Here is a 19159-nt window from a genome sequence, read left to right as displayed (position 1 = left end):
CACTCTGACAGGGCATGCAAACCCACGCAAAGCGGCACTGCACCTCTTTAAATAGTAAATAGTTTATAAGAGTCTTCCTCTGACACTAAAGCACAAGTCAATTCTTCTGGGGCCTATACTACAAAGTTGATTCAGGATAAGTTAAGGTTAAGTTAGGTAAATCATCTAATACAAGAGCTTTTCTTAAGATACTGAGGACTCCAGGCTCTTAGATGATTTACCTCTTAACTAAACCTTAACTCATCCTGAACCAGCTTTCCCTGGTGCACACGTTTAACAGTTTTGTATGTGCCCCTTAATGAAATGGACCAGGTGAGGTGACATGGGAAACTGTCCTGACTGAGATGTCAAAAGTCAAAAGACGTCAGTTTAATTAAAAAAAAAAATCATAGTCTTGCAACCTCTGTACTACATAGAAAATTGTTTTTATTTATTTATTAAAGTTTCACTCACACTAGTTAAAGATTGAAAGAGAGGGTTTAATTACACTAAGAGTCAAAGTCAATAGAGAGGATGGTATAAAGGTCACAATGTCCATATTATTTTAAGATGTATTAGGCTACTCAGAGGGGGTATAAAAGACTTCATATGTGTCTGGACTGTTTGTGCACAACAAATGACAACTTTAACATCTAATTCCCAAGGCTTCACTCCTGTTTCTTCTGGCGTCCTTGGAATGTGTCCATGAAATTAAATGCACCAAAGTACTTTCCCAAGATGACACTTTGCTTGGGAGGTAAAAGGCTTTTTAATGCCATCATAAGAAACATAGTCTTTGGCATCAAGAGCCAAGTTTGATTTGTTAAAATGGCATCCACAACTTTCTTGGCCACATACTCTGGATCCAGAATTGGAAGGAAGGTGGGCCACTTGGTACCGCACCCATCAAACATGCCTGTCTTTATGAGGTAAGGGCACACGATTGTAGTCTTCACCCCTTCTTTGCCTGTGGCGAATAATTCCAGAGCAACAGACTCTGCAAAGCCAACAGCAGCAAATTTGCTCGCACAGTAATCGGCAAGCCCATTTACACCTATCAACCCGGCAGAACTGGATACGCTTATCAAATGTCCATGGTTGTTGTCCACCATTGCTGGAAGAAATGCTTTGTAAGTCCAAAAGTGTGCCATGGTGTTTATCTCAATGGTCTTCTCGATAAGGTCATCTGGGGCATCCATAAATTTCTTTCCAATTACAATTCCAGCATTATTGATGAGAATGCTGACATCTCCAACCTCTCGTTTCACCTGATTTGCAACTGTGTACACCTCACTTTTGTCGCTGCAGTCACAAAGGTAGTAATGAACGCGTTTGGCTCCTTCCTCTTTGCACACACGGGCAGTTTCCTTCACCCCTTCTTGGTTGATATCCCACAAAACAAGGACGACGTCCATCCTGGCGAACTCCAAGGCCATTAGTCTCCCAATTCCACTGCCTGCCCCAGTGATGAGGACAATTTCACCAGTCACGTCTTTCTTTTTTGCGGGTATAAAGAAGGAAGCGATAGCCTCAAGACTGTAATACACAGTCAAGACTATTAGCTGCAGAGTCTCGAGCAAGAAGTTCATTCTGGAGTCTGGTCTGGAAGGGTTTAGACGTGGTAAGACCACAGTTCTTTCAGTTTTAGCCTCCTAAATACCGTCTCTTGCAAAACAACAGAGTGAAGCCCACGTTTATCACAATGCAGAGCCCCCTTTCTACCTAAAAAAGTCCATAGTCCAAAGTCCAAGAAAAATGCAAGTGACGTGAACCAATGAAATCACACGGCTTAAATCTCGTTCGGCACTCTCGCGAGCATGTGATTACGGCCCTGCTGTGTTGCTGAAGAAAACACGATTTCAGGTATGTAAATACCCATTTTATAACCGGCATTTTCGTTGTGTACGCTTCTAAATGCCCTCGACACGTTTATACCACTACTTTGTCTACCCTGTTGATTTAATTGGTCACCATTTACGTATTAGAAGAGTTGTTTTTACGATAACCTACATATATCTCTGTCGCAGGCTTCGATGTTGTGGTTTCAATGAAGGCCATGAAAATTAGGACTTCCGGTGTACAGTGGCGTTGTAGTCTCAAAAGCTGTCCGCTAACGAGGAAAATGTCGCATTTAGGTTTTAAAAACGTTTGCAAAATTGATTAGTTAGTGGTACTATTACTTACAGATGACTGCGGGTGCGTTATTGTGTCAAAGCTGTCAAATGTGTCAACACGCATCTTCCCAGTCTCGTTCTTGCTGGTTATAGACTACAGGTTACTTGTAAAAAACAAGTTCACGCAAGCTTGCATCGCTTGAATGTGTGCACTGTGCACACGGAGTAACAAATATTGCGAAATGTGTTTCAGTGTTGATGTGTATTTAAACGTCTTTCAGTGCAGGACTTTCCACGATGAGTTATGCCGACAAGCCGGATGATATGACTAGAGAGGAGTGGATGGAGAAGATCAACAATGTCCACATACAGCGAGCAGACATGAACAAACTCATCATGAATTACCTCGTAACAGGTAGGCTACTGTGCCTTAACTACGACATAACCGATAACTTAATCATGTGATAAGGCAAGGTAAAAGGCTAGATTAAAGTCTGAACTTTGTTTTGACAGAGGGTTTCAAGGAGGCTGCAGAGAAGTTTCGCATGGAGTCAGGAATCGAGCCCACCTTAGATTTGGACTCCCTGGATGAGAGGATAAAGATACGTGAGATGCTTCTGAAGGGGCAGATCCAGGAGGCCATTGCCCTCATCAATAGTCTTCACCCAGAACTACTCGACACCAACCGATACCTTTACTTCCATCTGCAGGTAAGCACAAACATTTACCTTCTTTCCATGTAAGCACAAATATTAATCTTGTGATCCACCAAGAACAAATGGCTACCGCCATTTACTTTCACTTTCATGAAAGCACTAATATGTATCTTCACTTCAGGTGTGTGCAAACATTTAGCTCACAAAGACTTCACTTCTAGGGCTTAAAATATAGCTACTGAGGGATTATCTATTGAATTGTATTATCTATTGAACTCGTGCTGACTTTTAAAAAGTCTCTAGGCTCTCCCTCGTAACTTGGCTTTTAAATAACCTCTGTTGCTGTTGCAATCCCACACAACTAGGGATCATAATGTTTAATCTGTGTATTTCAGCAAATTTGGCTTTCCTTTTAGTAGTGATGGCAGTCTGAGACAGACATGCCGGAGCGTGTTTCAAACTGTCATCTGTGCCAATCATACAACCACTATTCCGAAAGTTGCTTAAGTACTGAGAAAAATCTGTGACTCATTACAAATGGACCAGCAACTGTTTCAGTTTTCTGAAAGAAACCTGAATGTTTCACGGTCCCTCACGAACCAGAAAGCGCACACAATATGCGTTTGGCCCATAGCAGAGCTGTAGATCTGTCTCATAGTAGGTCGTACCTTTAAACCTTTTGTTTATGATGGTATAGAGTATTTCTGTTGCGGCACTGAAATGCACGGCAACCGCTGACTTCTCATCATGATTCCGTTTGGAACTCTTGAGTTCACATATCCTTGTTTTTAATTCACGCTTGGTTCATAAACTATCATTGGAGATTTATTGATGATGGTATGGTTAATGGTATGGAGTGGAGACGTCAGAGAGTTTCATAATCACATGGATGCTCAAATGAGGTCGATAAAATGTTACTTTGGAATATGACATGAACAGCAGGATATGTGAACACAAGAGTTCCGTAAGGAATCACGATGAGGAGTCAGCGGTTGCGAGGCTGATCTCAGCTATCATCAACAGAAGCATGGTGTAAAACAGATAATCTGGTTGTGAGGCATTACAATGCCACAAAACATGAGGCCAGACTGCTACAACACATGGGCATTGAGGTGGTTCAAATGCCGCACAGGGGTGTTGGTAGAGATAAAGTGTTACTACAGAGGGAAGCTTATTGGATGAGAATGAGAATTGGTTTTGAGCTGTTTTTTGTAAATATGCCTTCGTTTCATTTGTAACAGAATTTAATTGTGTACTTTATTTATATTAAGTTATGATTGTTTTTTTCTTTTTCTTTTGGGATACTTGGAACACATCGAGGCATCATTAAACCCCCCGGGGCCTACTTAGAATACTTTCACAGCTCCCCGTTTGAGAGTCACTGGTATGAAGCCATTGCTAAGTGCATGCGTTTCCTCTCCTCACTGTAGCAGCAGCACCTGATCGAGCTGATTCGGCTGCGAGAGACGGAGGCGGCCCTGGAGTTTGCCCAGTCCCACCTGGCGGAGCAGGGCGAGGAGAGCCGCGAGTGCCTGACCGAGATGGAGCGCACCCTGGCCCTGCTGGCCTTCGACAACCCAGAGGAATCTCCCTTCGGAGACCTGCTCAACATGATGCAGAGGCAGAAGGTAAATATGTTGTCTAAATGAACTGGCTGTTGCCAGCTTTGCAGAGGCCAGTGTGGAATGTTAAAATGGCAAACCTCGCTACTTTAAGTAAGCGTATGGATATCTGCTCAACACGATGTAGAGGCAGGATGGGAGATGAAGGTGGGAGACCTGCACATTTGTACGTTTATCCTTTGTATCATGTCATTACATGAAAATAAAAGCAATATGGTGCAAGAGATATACATCATCTGCATCATGAATGTAAAGGTGCAAATGTAACATTTCATGTGATGAATATCACCCTTAACTTCCTTCAGGATTAGTACACCTTCTTTAACTTCAGTAACTACATCATGGAATGTCAGAAAATGTAGTATTTGTACTTGCTACACGCTGTAAAGCTGTGGGCCTAAGGCAAACACATTCACAGCAAGTGCTTTGGATGGTTTAGAACCCAAAATATGTGAAATAAGTGAAGTCTGCAACACCAGGGAACTCCCATAAAAAGATTTTAATTACACATGGGCTGTCATTGGAGTCATTCATTAAACTTTGACATGCCACAGGCTATATGATCGGTTTGGATTTTGCTTCTTTGTGCTTTCTTTCTTTCTGCACTTTTTTATGGCATGCTGACATTTTTGGCTCTTGGCCTTCATGACAGAAGTTGTGAATGCTTACTTTGATGAAGGCTTAGAGCTGAAACATCAGCATGGCAAAAATAAAAAAGTGCCAATATCATAAAGCAGCAGTGTTGTGCTCTGTTTTTACAGACTGAAAATGATTCAACTTTGAAAAGTTAACCTGCAAACATAGTAGACTGTGTCCCTTGAACTTTGATCGAAATGGCCTCGTCTGAATTGTGCAGTGGAATGGTTTGCCTTTTTTTTAGATCATTAAACATAACAATATCTTGTCTTGTCTGCTCGGTCATGACTAAAATGTAATGGCAGAGGCACAGACTGAGCGGTTACGATGGGGACACGGGTTTAATTCTGGCCCTTGGTCTTTTCCTGATCCTTCCAATCACTCTCTCCCACTCGCTTCTTGTCTCCTCTGATGTTGCCCCATCAAAATGAAGCCCCCCCCAAAATAAAAAAATAACCCTGCATGTGTGGAGTGACGTGAACCAAGCGGAGCTGGACTACGAGAAAATGAAAAACATTCATGCAATAGATATTCTTGTTTATAGGTGTGGGGTGACTGGTGTGCCTTTTTAAAATGTTCATTTCACCTGTTTTTGTTGCAGGTGTGGAGTGAGGTGAACCAGGCGGTGCTGGACTATGAGAACCGTGAGCCGACCCCGAAGCTGGCCAAGCTGTTGAAACTGCTGCTGTGGGTGCAGAACGAGCTGGACCAGAAGAAGGTCAAGTACCCCAAGATGACGGACCTCAGCAAGGGCACCATCGAGGACCCCAAGTAACACGCAAGCAGCGGCAGTGCCCTAGTGCAGCCTTACTGCAGAGAGGACCACCTGGACTCCATTGCTCTAACTACACCCTCAACCCACCCACCCACACCATCATCACCCTCCTCCATTTTATTTATACACAGTCCGTGACTGAAACCTATATTTTACGATTGCTACTTCAGAGACTATTAAGTTCATAAGACGTGAGGCTGTGAACTGGATCGTTTTTAAATGTTAAAGAGAAACAAAGTGACTTGCTCTGCTCTATACGAAAATGGCCAAAATAGAAACACGCCTGTATGCTGCAACATTGGTGCAACATCTCCGCGCTCATGATGTTTGTAGTAGATCTGTAGGTGGGTTGCGTTTCACTGTCTGCCCCTCCTGTACGTCTCTAGTTCCGTGTCTGGAAACCCATTCAGTGGACTGCTTAAGCCTAAATTAGGCTGTTGAGGATGCCTCTGTTTGTCTGTTGGTTTTGTCTGACGAGTGAAGTGCTGTAAGTTACCTAAACGCAGTGCTTTGAATTCATCAGAGGTTGAATGTACTTGCCTTTAACATTGATGGAAACCAACTGGTTGTGTTTGCTTTTTTTGAAATTTTCTATTTTATAAATGTGTATCGTTTAGGTTGAAAATGGGGAAACAGCCGCCTGTGAATATTTATAAACATGTTATTGCATTGTGACTTTCATTTTTGCTGTTTCCTTCATTTATTTGAATGCAGTTTACATTCTTCTCACATACAATGTCAGTTTTTAAAGGCTGATATCCTGGCAGTTTCTACAGCCTAAGGATTTATCGAAGAGAGATAAATTAAACACTGTTTCAGAAAACATCTATGGAGTTTATTTGAACTGGGATGGAAGTTATGAAAATATTCTGGTATTAAAATGTGAATTTGCACTTAATCCATTACAACACAGCCCTCTTGTTGTGCTTCAACAGGCAGTCAGATCTTCTGTAAACAAAACGTTTCTTTGCAATATTCATCAGGTCCACTCACAGGTGTGGGTAATGCAAAACAGTTACACAATAAAACAGTGATGGAAGTTGTTCTAAATGATAAAAGCCTGGTACTTGATCCCTCTCAGATTTTCCAAATTATTGCGTTCTGGAAATTGGCAAAACATTCCTATAAAAAGAAATAGATTGAATACTAGATTCATACTTTTACTTTTGCACTCCTGTGAGTAATTTTGGCACAGGATCCTGAACACACAACGCACTGTCAAATATTCTGTTGTGCCTATTGTTTCACACAATGGGGACAAAGGCTTGATGTGAAATACGAGGCACGTGAAACAACAACAAACCCCACCATTCCATAGTATGCAGCACCAGCAAGCGCGAGGAGCAGGGATGATGACAACACGAGGCTTCAGCAGCAGCACCACCACCAGCCCCAGTATCCCAGTGCAACGTATTGTGTACAGCGGAGGATGTTGGTAGGCACTGGCGTGCGACCCGAAACGAAACCTTTATCGAAGACCACCAGACGACGAATGACACCGGATATCCGATTCAACTCAGAAAGAGATGTCAAACTGCTTCGTTTCAGCGCGGTGTTTTTTTATTTCATCAAGTCAGTTCTACAGCTGCTAGCAACTGACGGAAATTCGCTGTATCACCTTGTGATGGACATCACTTTCGCATTTGTTTTGTAAGAATTTCTTTAAACGGGCTTGTCACCATGAAGGACAGACTAACCAAACAGAAAATGATTGTATCGTGGAGCCCCGCGAGTATGGTTTATTCTTTGAGAAAATTGTGTTGTTTTGAAAAGGGGCTGAGTCACGTTACTTCCTGATTAACCTACCGTTGGCAGGAGGAACTGCGTGGCGAGAAAAAAAAAACTGACACGTGGATTTACCATCACTTCACTAGAAGGAAACAGAGAAAAGAGGAGGCACTTTCGCCGTGTCCGCTGTAACTTATACGCCAGGCGTTTTGTGTTGATTTGCTATGTGAAACACTGTTGTTGAAACTCAAACTGTTTGGGAAGGGATGCCACGGAGTCAACTAGGAGGAATCAAATCCTTCTTTTCCCCTCTCGAAAACTAGCAACCCGTCCTTTACCTGCGCTGAACCCAGTCTAGCCGAGTTGGGGTCGCAAACAGGAGTATTTGTCATTGAATGGCAATTCTACAAAAACATGGGAAGAACTCAAGTCCAGACTTGGCAAGCCTTAAAGAAAACCCTGCCGATAATTTTGGGGCAGCAGGATGTCAGAAGAAGTGGGCAGAGTCAAGTTCACATTGGCCGAGGTGAGACTTATTAGCTCGTCTGCTAATTAACTTACAAGCTATGGTTTTATCCTGAATGCTTTGATCGCGCTACATTCTAACTTTACATCAAGGGCGTCCTCCATTTTTCTATTTATTAAGTCCAGATGTAAATGCGACATACAGTAGAAAGCCTCTTTCTACATTCCGTTATATTAAACCCCTTAACCAGGACGGGGCTTAATGCATTTATTACTTAAATGAAACGAGATTCTGTACAACGATGCTTTGTATTGTACCGCCACGTACTAGGCAGTGGTATTCCAAGTAGCAGTGATTATAGGTCCTATGGCACCCATGCACGAGTATCCGGGGGTTTTAGAACTAGTGTTGCATGGTGTGTTTTAGGCTTGACGAGAAAAGCCTGTAATTTAGATTCATGGGACTGGGCGGCATGCAGAAGCCTGTTGTCATTTGGCTTTCTCTAGTGAGAATACACACCTACTACCATCTTTACCATTAAACTGATCTGATCTGACTGAAACTGATCTGAACGAGTTGGGTGTGTATTCAACCTCCTGTTTGCAATCAAAGCTGTGTGTGTGTGTGTGTGTGTGTGTGTGTGTGTGTGTGTGTGTGTGTGTGTGTGTGTGTGTGTGTGTTTAGAAAACCAAGAGTGTGTGGGAAAGTGAGGGGGAGATTTTGTAAACATGCAGTATTCACAAGACAGTAATTTGCTGCGAGTAGCTCTTTGAGTCTCGTGAGCCTAATTTAGATCACAAACTCAGGCCAGACCTCTTAAGACTTAATTAATCCACGCTAATTGTTTATCCACATTTATTTAAGAGGCAAACTAATAGCATTTCTGAAATGGAGAAAGCTTTTCATGTTTCACTAAGGGCCCATTATCAGCCCTTATCTTTCCCTTGTATCCCATTTGTCTGTTCAGTGTCTACCACACTCATAAGCCTACAAGTCCACCTTCCACAGATACAAAGTCACTAATTGTCAAAATTAAAACAGAAGCTGTCTCTGGGTAGAGACAAAACATTTGTATGCTCCACCATAACGAGCCCCTGTTGCTTGTAAGTTACTCGTGCATGTTAGAAAGCACAAGTATGCTGATAGCCTGGGGAACTAGATAGACCTGCCTAGCAGCAGAAACTATCTTCTAGTCTGGTTTGTCAGGCTAATGCTGGTATGGCAGCAATAGGTCCTCACTTTTGCCCCCCCCCCCCCCCCCCCCAAACACACACACACACACTACTTGTAGTCTACGTCTTATGCATCTGCAGGACCTGTAATGGCCTTAGTGCTTGTTTATGAAGTAACATAACCTCATTAGTGGTACGCAGAAACCTTAAGATGTGTCAAAGGTCAGCTTATCAGTTATGTTCACTCTTCTTGTGACCTACATCTTGTCTGCCTCTTCTAGACTCAGCTTTGTACACATTCCTCAGGGTGAAAACCTTTGTGGGGACAGCCCCCCCCCCCCCCCCCCCTCTCTCTCTACCCCATGAATGTGCCCCTCACCACATATCTCATTCTCCCTAGTCTGGCTGTCTGTTGACCGGTTGTGCAGGTATGGACAGTGGTACTGCTGCGGCATGTGTCTCCCTCACAACAACTACCTACCTCACCTGTCATATATTCCCCCCCCCACACCTGTCTCTCTCCCCCTTCACTGGTGGCGTGGGAAAGGAAGGACAGTGGAGCAGCTGCTTGCTGTTGCAGCTGCAGCACTTGATGGTGCTGATGGACATGTCTGTCTCCCGCCTCTTGTCTCTCCCTCCTGTCTCTCTGTCCTCCCAGATCAGTGGCTGGGTATGGAGGGATGGTGATGATGCTGGTTGCCTCTCGTGTCCCCCGCCCCACTCCCCACACATCTCTCTTTCCTTGTGTGTCTCACTCCCTGTCTCTCTCTACTGGTATCTCTGGTATCTCTATCGGCAGGTAGCAGAGCGGTAAAGCGCGTGTATATCGCCCTCCGTAAGTCACTCTGTAGGACAGTGGCGATTCTGCTCCTCCCTGTCTCTCCTGTCCCCCATATCTCTCTCCTCCTGTCTCTTCTCTCCTGCCTCTCTCTCTCTCCCCCCTCTAGGCAGGTAATGTGGGTATGGTAGCAGGTAGTGTGGGCAGGTAGCATGCTGCTGTCTGCCTCAACCCATGTGCCTCTCTTACCAATATGCTTCTTCCTCTTCTAGCCCGGGAGCATGGGTATGTGGTATGGGCAGTAGTGCTGCTTAGTAAAGAATGACATATTCATTTACCATGCCTCGCTCCCCCGCTTAGGCTTGTAGCACGGCGATGGACATTGGATACCTCTGCTGGGTAATGATCCCCCTCTCTCCCCTGCCCGTCTCTCTCTCTCTCTCTCTCTCTCTCTCTCTCTCTCTCTCTCTCTCTCTCTCTCTTTCTCTTTCTCTTTTCTCTCTGTCTTTCTCTCTCTCTCTCTCTCTCTCTCTCTCTCTCTCTCTCTCTCTCTCTCTCTCTCTCTCTCTCTAGGCTGGGAGCGCAGGTACGGAGAGTGGGTACCCCTGCTAGATAAAGAATGACACATTCATTCTCTCTCTCTCTCTCTCTCTCTCTCTCTCTCTCTCTCTCTCTCTCTCTCCAGGCTGGGAGCGCAGGTACGGAGAGTGGGTACTCCTGCTAGATAAAGAATGACACATTCATTCTCTCTCTCTCTCTCTCTCTCTCTCTCTCTCTCTCTCTCTCTCTCTCTCTCTCTCTCTCTCTCTCTCTCTCTAGGCCGGTAGCACGGGTATGGACGGTGGTGCTGCTGCTGGGCACGTGCCTGCTCTACTGCGCCCGCGTCGCCATGCCGATCTGTGCCGTCACCATGGCGGAGAAGTTCCAGTGGACCAAGCGGGAGTCGGGCATGGTGCTGGGCAGCTTCTTCTGGGGCTACTGCTTCACACAGGTCATCGGCGGATACATGAGCGACCGGTAAAGACATTTACCATTATTTTGTTCGTACTAAGTCTATAATGATTATTATTCACATTTATGCATTATTAGCCGTCTAATGATACATCAGTGACCGTGAAGAGATTTATGATGATAATGATTCTATTATTATTATTATTATTGTTGTTGTTATTATGGGATACTACGTCACACAGGTCATAGGCAGATTCTTTAGTGACCAGTGAGGACGTTATTATTTTTTCCGTTTTTGTTGTCATTAGGCCTGTCTTCAATCATCAATTGTTGTTGTTGTGGTGGTGGTGGTTACTATGGGATACTACTTCTCTTCTCTGTAACTGGGGGGTACATCAGTTCACACCACATTGTTTGAATTCATCCGCAACTGTTAATGTAACTATAATGGTTAGAAAAACATTCTACAATGCGTCTTTCAAACCACACAAGGTCACCTAAAACAAAAAAGAGAAGAAACATTAACACCAGAAGCAAAAAAGTACTTTGTCTGTACGATGGCATTGTGACTGCAAGTGTGGAGAGCCAGTTGTTATGGCTGGGACCATTATGGTGTGCTATAGACATTTATGGGAATTTCATACTCAAGTTGTTATTATGGAACAGCAAGAGCCATTTTCTATTTCCATAAGGTAGCTGCAGGCATGTCATTTTACTGTGTGTGGGTGTGTGTGTGTGTGTGAGAGAGAGAAAGTTGTGTTGTGTTTCCTCGCGCCACATGGAGAGTTTTATGAGACACAGGAGGAAAAAGGTGAGTGATGTAATTTCTGAGGCTGTTAACACATTCAATACCAGCCGCTTTTTGGAATTTAGCTGTAGACTCCCAGCCAATTTCACCATTTTTGTCATTATTTGAACAGCCACCGAATATTTTATCTTCAACCCACAGACACATGTCAGGGCTTGTTCGAAAGCCCAAAGACTCAGCTGTCAGTATATTTTTACGGTTTGTTTCTAGCTTGTTACATTCCGAAGTTATTTCACTTTAAGCGAGCACTGGTTTAGGTAAAAATAGCGATTTTCAACATTCAAACTGACATAAAGCCTTTTTTTGTCACGGGTGCGCTCTGTCTCTCCGAGTTTAAATTGCCGGTCTAAATGCATTTTCACGCCCGAAGAACAACTCCAGTAAACAACTCCAAGTAAACTATTTCGACGCAAGAATCACCTGGTCAGGCTCAGAGCCACATCATCTGAAACGCTAGCTAGCTAATGTCATTTTTCAATTGAGTCATTTGAAGCTGCAGTATGTGGCTACTGTACTGCCCCTCTCTGTAGTTGCTTTTGTGTGCATGTCAGGTTGTCCAGCACACAGCTGGCTTCCTCTGTGCCTTTGGCAAGCTGATCAGGTGTTACGATTAGTCAGTCAGAATACAAGCCATTTGGCTACCTCTGCCTACCTGGTTTGGTGTAAATATCTGGTTAAACAGCCATGTTGTTACTGTACTGGCATGTACTCTGTGTAGCTGCTTTGGTGTCACTGTCAGGTTGTCCAGTTGTGCGGTCACCTCTGTCTCCCTCTACCTGTGTCCCTCTGTCTAGCTGGCCAGGTCCGGCATAACAGGATGTGAATCAGTGTATCTCAGGTCAACTTTGGACAGCTGCACAGCGGGCCATCACTATGCAGTATGTTGTTGCCGGACGGGTACTAGCCCCCACAGCATTCAAAACAGGATGACGACATTTTATTTTAGCTTTTATGTTGTTGTTGTTGTTGTTTATTTATTGGCATATTTCCAAGTGTTGTTTTTCTCCCCCTTGTTACTGTACAATTGTACACACAGCTGCGAAGAATTTATACATTTTGCTCCATCAAAGTGTTAGCTTGTGCGTTTGTTCATCTGCTGTGTACTGCATGCCAATGGCCCCAATGCCTCTGGTTAGTTTTGTTCTGTATTTTATTAGTTTGTTCTGTTGTCTTCCTTTGTGGTGAGAGCCAGAGCATGAATTTGGCCTTTAGTGACGTCTTGTTGACAATACTGATGACTATGTGCAGTTGAGCATATTAAGATTTTTGATGACAGAATGAAGCCCAAGCTCTGTAAAGAAGTTCTTGAATTGAAGGCACTGAATGTAAAATACCCAGAGGAATTGACTTGTGTCTTATTTTTTTTTATTTTTTGTTGTTGTTTTTCAGCCATGATTTTCAGCCTACACCCCTGGAGAATCTGCAGTGGAATGAGGAGTGACATTATTCAGATGCTTTGGCCTGTTGCCATGTTTTCTATAATAATTCTTTGCTGTATTTAACCCACCCTACCTCACAGGTTTGACTTTGAAGATGTCACCTGCTGGCACAATCGCTGTGTTTTTAAAGTTACTCAAGTTATTCTTATCAGCCGTTACTTGAAAAAAACATCATAAGAGCATTTTTTTGTAAGCTTGTCTTGCAATCCTTGTGAACCTACCATCTTCTGGTAGTAGACTGCCCGTAAGGCCTCCTGAATGAAACTAGTGGAGTGGTAATGGCACCGTCCTTGTAACCACGGATGATAAGATGGATAGGCTGCATGCTTGGACTCAAGCTACAGCCATTTGAAAATCACACTAACTGCGATTTTTTCAGTTTCTGCATTTTGTGACCTTGGCAGTTTCCCCCTAGGACTTACTCATATATTTGTCAGACATGAAACTTTGTTGTAGCGTAACCGAAGTTGGTTTCTGACAAGAGACTACTGAGTAATACCAGCTGCTGAGCAGATGTGAGTGTGATACGCTGGTATCTTCACTTGTGTCCCACCAACCAACCCCCTAACCTTGCTCTCTCTCTCTCTCTCTCTCTCTCTCTCTCTCTCTCTCTCTCTCTCTCTCTCTCTGTCTCTCTCTCTCTCTCTCTCTCTCTCTCTCTCTCTCTCTCTCTCTCTCTCTCTCTTTCCCAGGGTGAACAGTGAGATATGAGTGTGATGTGTGCTTGTCTTGTTTCTCTCAGAGTGTCATATGTTCTTGCATTCTATCTGTCAAGGAGGGCAGTGAGGTGTTAGTGTATTATAGTCTGTCCTTCTCTCTCAGGGCTGGCGATATACAGTATGTAATGTGTAATGATTTGAGAATAATGTGCCCTCTCTCTCTCTGTCTCTGTCTCTGTCTCTCTCTCTCTCTCTCTCTCTCTCTCTCTCTGTCTCTGTCTCTGTCTCTGTCTGTCTCTCTCTCTCAGGGTGGGTGGTGAGAAGGTGATGCTGTTGTCTGCGGCTGCGTGGGGGGCCATGACGGCCTTCACCCCCATACTGGCCCACTTCTGCTCCCAGCCCATCGTCTCCATGACGCTGGCACGCTTCCTCATGGGCCTGCTGCAAGGTGAAGAGGGATTGTGTGTGTGTGTGCGTGTGTGTGTGCGTGTGCGTGTGCGTGTGTATGTGTGTGTGTTCGTCTGTGTGAGTTTGTGTGTATGCGTGCGCGTACGTGTTGGCATGTGTCAGTGTGTGTGTGTGCGTGCGTGTGTGTTGGCATGTGTCAGTGTGTGTGTGTGCGTGCGTGTGTGTTGGCATGTGTCAGTGTGTGTGTGTCTCTGTCTGTCAGTGTGCCTTTGTCTGAGTGTGTCTGTGTGTCTGTCTGCAGTGTCTGCGTCTCTCCCTAGCTGTCTGTCTGGGGATGGGGATAGTGAGAAGCCCTGGTTTTGGGCTACAGGGATAAAGTAGTTTAAGAGTTGGTGCTTCTGGCCAAAGGGTCACAGGTTTTGATTCTCCAGACGCGCAGGTGGATTAGGAGTATTGAATGACCTGTACTCACTCCATTCTTCAGTGTTATTGAAATGCCCTTGCCATCAGTAGTACCGTCTGCAAACACTGCTCTTGGGTACCTGTCAAGTAGTATCAATGTAGTATCAATGTTTACTAACTAATTCTGTCTCATCTCATAGTGGCAAGGAGAATGTTCCTGGTAGGCAAGAGATGATTTTGTTTTTGTTTTATGTTAGTGTGTGAATTTGAGTGTTGCATCTCTTTGCTCACTCGGAAGTGTAATTGGTTAAATGAACAGGTTGAATTTCTTGCTGTGCTGTGCTGTGGTCTGCTGTGCTGTGTGATCACAATGACCAGTGGGACTGCCTTTCACTCTAATTCTGCAGACTTGGACTTTTCCATTAGCTGTAGCAATTACGTAGATGTTGGCTTGTACTGTATGTAGGCCTATATTTGCCCAGAGGGTTCACTTCAAAAGAGATACCCAAACTAGCCACTTGGAGTTTTTGGACTGAACGGAGGGAAGCACTGATTGAAACTGGGCCTTTTCATTATCATGCTGTGCCAGTTTGATTTTTTTTATATTTTCAGTCCTTTGCAGTGACTCTATACGGCACTATTGCATATCGCTGCTTGTGTGAGTCCATCATCCGGAAAACTGGTTTGTCTTTTGGAGAGTTCACTTTACAGCATGTGACATCCAGTGCCACTTAGGTGTTTTGGTTAAACAGTGGGAAGCACAAATTGAAATCAGGCCTTGTCATTGCCATGCTGCGCAGGTTATTTTAAAACTTGCACTGTGCCCAGTAACAGTGTAAAACGTCATACCCATGGGTTCTAATTTTTTTTTTTAACCTGACTGCGCAAAACTAACTGTGCTCAACTCAACCTCTGATTGTTGGAAACCGCTGTCTGTCAAAAAATTAGCTGACGTGGTTTGCTGCCAGTGTCTTGCCCCTCCTCACAAAACGGTGTTTACAAACACGTCGAACCCATGTATAGGCAGGAGTAAACTGCATGATGCGAGTCAGGGCTGTTATGTTTTTCTGTCACCTGGTTTGCGTAACTGCAAAGCCAGCGTGAGGTGGAAATGCTGTTTCATTCACCTTGTTTAACCCTGTAGCACAGAGCCTCTGTAATAACCTTATTGTTACTTGTGAGACTCTCTGCAATATCATAGCAATGTGGTTATGATGTTGTTGAGTGTTTTCAGCAAAGCGTGAATTGGCCTGCAGATGGGCCCATTGGCAGTAAGAGGCTACGTAACTGCGAAGTCTGAGCTCCAGACTGCAGGATACCTGCCTGGCCCCCCAAAAATATACCTCAGAAAGCCAGACACTCATGCTGTGCAAAGGGAAAGAAATGAAGACAAAGGGAAGCCAGGAAAATTAAAGATAGAAATACACAGAAGGAATGGGTTCTGTCAAGAGTGGAACTTTGTGAATTGCATTTGTACACAGTATTGACACATTTACGCACGGGTGAAATTGGGCCAGGGCTGTCTGGGCTTTGCTCTGACACCAGACTACTACCCCTCACATAACCAGTTCTAATTAAACCCTGTGTTTATGCATGGTGCTGTATATGTTTTCCAAATTTTATTTCCAAAATTATTTCAGTTGCTCATCAACTCATAGCAGTGTGAAAACCATTTCTGAATTCACTTTGCCAGATCTTCTGTGGACTGTATTCACAAGCTTGGAGGAGAAGAGTATTTCTCTGTCGTTATCTGACAGATCATTCTGCCCCCAATTGAACATTAAAATTACCTGGTGTTGTTTTAAGGAGTGGCTGTGGGCCCAGCCGTCGCTCAAATGGTAGGGCACTGCACTGTTACACCGGGGACTCGGGTCCGAATCCAGCCCGAGGTCATTTCCAGAGCCTTCCCCGTCTCATTGCCACTTATTTCCTGGCCCTTTCCTCAGTGTACAATCCTAATATTAAAGACAAAAACCCGCCCCCAAAAAAGTGGCTGTAACCACTTTCTCTGCAAATATATCATCTGTGGTGGAGCTAAATTACTGGGTAATTCAAAGCAGTCACATCACATGGGATCACCCTGAAGACAAGTACAAGATAGATTGTTCATAGAAGAAAATATATGGAAGGTGTGTGTGTGTGTGTGTGTGTGTGTGTGTGTGTGTGTGTGTGTGTGTGTGTGTGTGTGTGTGTGTGTGTGTGTGTGTGTGTGTGTGTGTGTGTGTGTGTGTGTGTGTGTGTGTGTGCGTGTGTGTTCGTTTGTGTGTGTGTGTGTGGCTCTGTGATTGCTCATAGAATAAACACCATGGGTGTGTTTTGATCATGATTGCTCAAAGCAAACAAGGGAGAATGTGTACATAGTATGCGGATCTTCAAGCTGGCGTGTGTGTGCTGTGATGAGATGCGCTACTGTATGGTATCCTTCTTTACCTGCAGGGCTGGCCCATCATCAAGCAGCTCTCTGTGCTTTGCTTTTATCACATGATGTATCGCATACCGTGTGGTATGTATGAGGTATTAAGTGCAGCAAGCTAGAACATGTATTGCATGTGTACATGAATCTGATGTGTCTTCTCTGAGTCTGTTTGCAATCTGTTGTACATTGAATGTTTGCTAAGATTAGAATTTAAATACATATGTTGCGTAGGTCAAACAAGCAAGCATGGTGGTGTAAAGGATATCTGTGTACATCGGTGTGTGTGTCTTATATTATATTTTAAATCTTGTTGTGTATATTAATATAAATGAATTATAAATGTAAAAGGACACCACATTTTCCCCAAAGAAAAAAATAACAAATCAGATCGCTTCCAGACAGTCCAAGTGATATCAGGCTTCACTCCCTCATCTCATCTTATCTTGTGTGGGGCGAAGGACAATTTTCTTGGTAGGCATTCTAGACAAGTGATCATTTTGTTGCTGTTGCTGTAGTAGTGTGCGTGTCTGTGTCTGTGTCTGTGTCTGTGTCTGTCTGTGTGTGTGTGTGTGTGTGCGTGTGTGTGTGTGTGTGCGCGCGTGCGCGTGTGCATGTGCGACCAGCACGTTTGAATTGGTGTATTTGAGAGTAGTGGAGAGGTTTTGTAGTGGCAGCGAGTTTTTCAGCTCAGGGCCGATTGTGTTTACCTTATACAACTCCCTCAAGGTTATGCACAAGGAGGACAGGAGGGTGTTTAGAGAAGACACAACATGCTTTTGGACTTTTGCTTCATGGAAAGCAGATTTAAACTCTCCTGACTACTTTGTGTATTCACACATTTATTTTATTATGCCTCCACCTACTCAAGGCACTCAAGGAGGCATACTGATGTTTTTTGGGTGGGGAGTTCTCTTTGTTTGTTTTGTTTGTTTGTTTTTGCTGTTGCCTTTTTGCCATTATTTGATCAGACAGTTAATGGTGGTGACAGTAACTTTAAGAAGAACGTTTCCTCACTGTCACCCTGGCCACAACAACATTTGGGGCACTTTTCACCATTAAACATCCCAACTGCACATGAGAAAATGACCTTTGAAGGCCACAAGCACAAAAGAGGATGGGAGTTGGGATAATGGAAATTGTATTAATTTCTTCTTAATACTACTCTAATAGCCTTGTAGGTTTTTTGTTTGTTTATTTTTTGCAAGATTATAGTATTTTAATGAATCATAAATAATGAACTGAAGTGAATTTTAATGAATTATAAATAATGAAGTAGGTTTGCAATATGTGTGTTCAAAATACATCACAATACCTACAGTAGGCAATTCTAAATACAGGAGTACCACAGCAGCATTACTGTAAAACGGCAGGTTTTTAGGCTATGGGTAATATTTGATTGGGGCACAGGGCCACTCTGCACTGAAAAAAATTGGCCTCAACGTCAAAAAGGTTAAGAATCCCTGATCTAATTGAGCTGTAATGACAAGGGCACATCGTAGTCTTGCCCTACTTTCCTCAGTCTAAGACTTGTCTGTCTGTCTAGTAGTTTTTCAAAAGTTGTGTGCGCTTCTTGTGGAGTAGGCTGCAGAAAAAGGAGTAGGTCATATATGTATGTTATGGTGTTTTGTCTGACAGTGTTTCAAAGTCCTTGTACTGTTTTGACGAGTACGGGAGCCGTAAATGTGCATTGTTCTCGACCAGTTTGTCAAGGACGGCTGAAAGGTTTGTGCCGAGATGAAACCAATAGAAGTCTCATTGTGAGTCTTTGGTATAGATTGGTCTTAAGTCTCGGGTTTGAGTTGAATCAATCCATATCCTGGTTGTTTGAGGTTACACTGTGCAGTTGGTATAGAAAAGTAGGTACAAAATTGATGCAACTTTGAACAAATAATAGGCCTTTGAAACTATCACACAGCAAACACGTCATGGCAAAATTCTTCCGTTGCAATTAACCCATCAAGCGAACAATACACATCATGGTAACAAGCCCTTGGGAGCAGTATGTGATGGTGTCATGCTCGGGGCTGTGTGTGTGTGTGTGGGTTTGGGTGTGTTTGTGTGTGTGTTTGTGTTTAGGGGTAGGGTGCATGGCTGAGATGCCTCCTTGTGTATGTGTCATGCCCATGTTTGTATTTGTGTGCGAATGCCTG

At 43.7% G+C, this 19159-nt stretch overlaps 4 protein-coding genes across 5 annotated transcripts in view; 2 read left to right on the top strand and 2 right to left on the bottom strand.

Moving 5' to 3' along the window:
- Positions 1–2368, bottom strand: part of dnajc5ab (DnaJ (Hsp40) homolog, subfamily C, member 5ab) — a 32132-nt gene extending 29764 nt beyond the window's left edge. The window contains exon 1 of the mRNA XM_063209321.1: positions 2164–2368. The gene's annotated coding sequence lies outside the window, so the exon portion shown is untranslated. The remainder of the gene's footprint in view (positions 1–2163) is intronic.
- Positions 407–1714, bottom strand: LOC134457345 (epidermal retinol dehydrogenase 2-like). Its single transcript, XM_063209317.1, has one exon. It carries the CDS (start codon positions 1566–1568, stop codon positions 648–650), a length of 921 nt encoding a protein of 306 aa, XP_063065387.1. The 5' UTR covers positions 1569–1714; the 3' UTR covers positions 407–647.
- LOC134457346 (glucose-induced degradation protein 8-B homolog) lies at positions 1752–6463 on the top strand. Of its 2 annotated transcripts, none has more exons than XM_063209318.1 (5): positions 1752–1842; positions 2375–2508; positions 2607–2803; positions 4180–4377; positions 5609–6463. In XM_063209318.1, exons 2-5 carry the CDS (start codon positions 2391–2393, stop codon positions 5780–5782), a joined length of 687 nt encoding a protein of 228 aa, XP_063065388.1. In that variant the 5' UTR covers positions 1752–1842; positions 2375–2390; the 3' UTR covers positions 5783–6463. The 2 variants fall into 2 exon arrangements, with proteins under 2 accessions (XP_063065388.1, XP_063065389.1); XM_063209319.1 differs by having other exon boundaries at positions 1784–1842; positions 2380–2508.
- Positions 6464–6828: 365 nt separating this feature from the next.
- The window catches only part of LOC134457344 (voltage-gated purine nucleotide uniporter SLC17A9-like), a 31804-nt gene continuing 19473 nt past the window's right edge, over positions 6829–19159 (top strand). The window contains exons 1-3 of the mRNA XM_063209316.1: positions 6829–8036; positions 10746–10943; positions 14092–14231. Of these exons, the coding sequence (XP_063065386.1) occupies positions 7906–8036; positions 10746–10943; positions 14092–14231 (469 nt within the window). The 5' untranslated portion in view covers positions 6829–7905. The remainder of the gene's footprint in view (positions 8037–10745; positions 10944–14091; positions 14232–19159) is intronic.

The sequence above is a fragment of the Engraulis encrasicolus genome, chromosome 10 (genome assembly GCF_034702125.1).
Source record: "Engraulis encrasicolus isolate BLACKSEA-1 chromosome 10, IST_EnEncr_1.0, whole genome shotgun sequence".
Classification (NCBI taxonomy): Eukaryota; Metazoa; Chordata; class Actinopteri; order Clupeiformes; family Engraulidae; genus Engraulis; species Engraulis encrasicolus.
This window is presented reverse-complemented; position numbering and strand designations above follow the sequence as displayed.

Excerpts from the sequence above, each read along its gene's own strand:
- LOC134457345 (XM_063209317.1), bottom strand. The coding sequence starts at position 1,568 with ATGAACTTCTTGCTCGAGACTCTGCAGCTAATAGTCTTGACTGTGTAT.
- LOC134457346 (XM_063209318.1), top strand. The coding sequence starts at position 2,391 with ATGAGTTATGCCGACAAGCCGGATGATATGACTAGAGAGGAGTGGATG. Across the intron at positions 2,509-2,606 it reads CATGAATTACCTCGTAACAG|AGGGTTTCAAGGAGGCTGCA; the intron begins GTAGGCTACTGT and ends TTGTTTTGACAG. Across the intron at positions 2,804-4,179 it reads ACCTTTACTTCCATCTGCAG|CAGCAGCACCTGATCGAGCT; the intron begins GTAAGCACAAAC and ends TCCTCACTGTAG.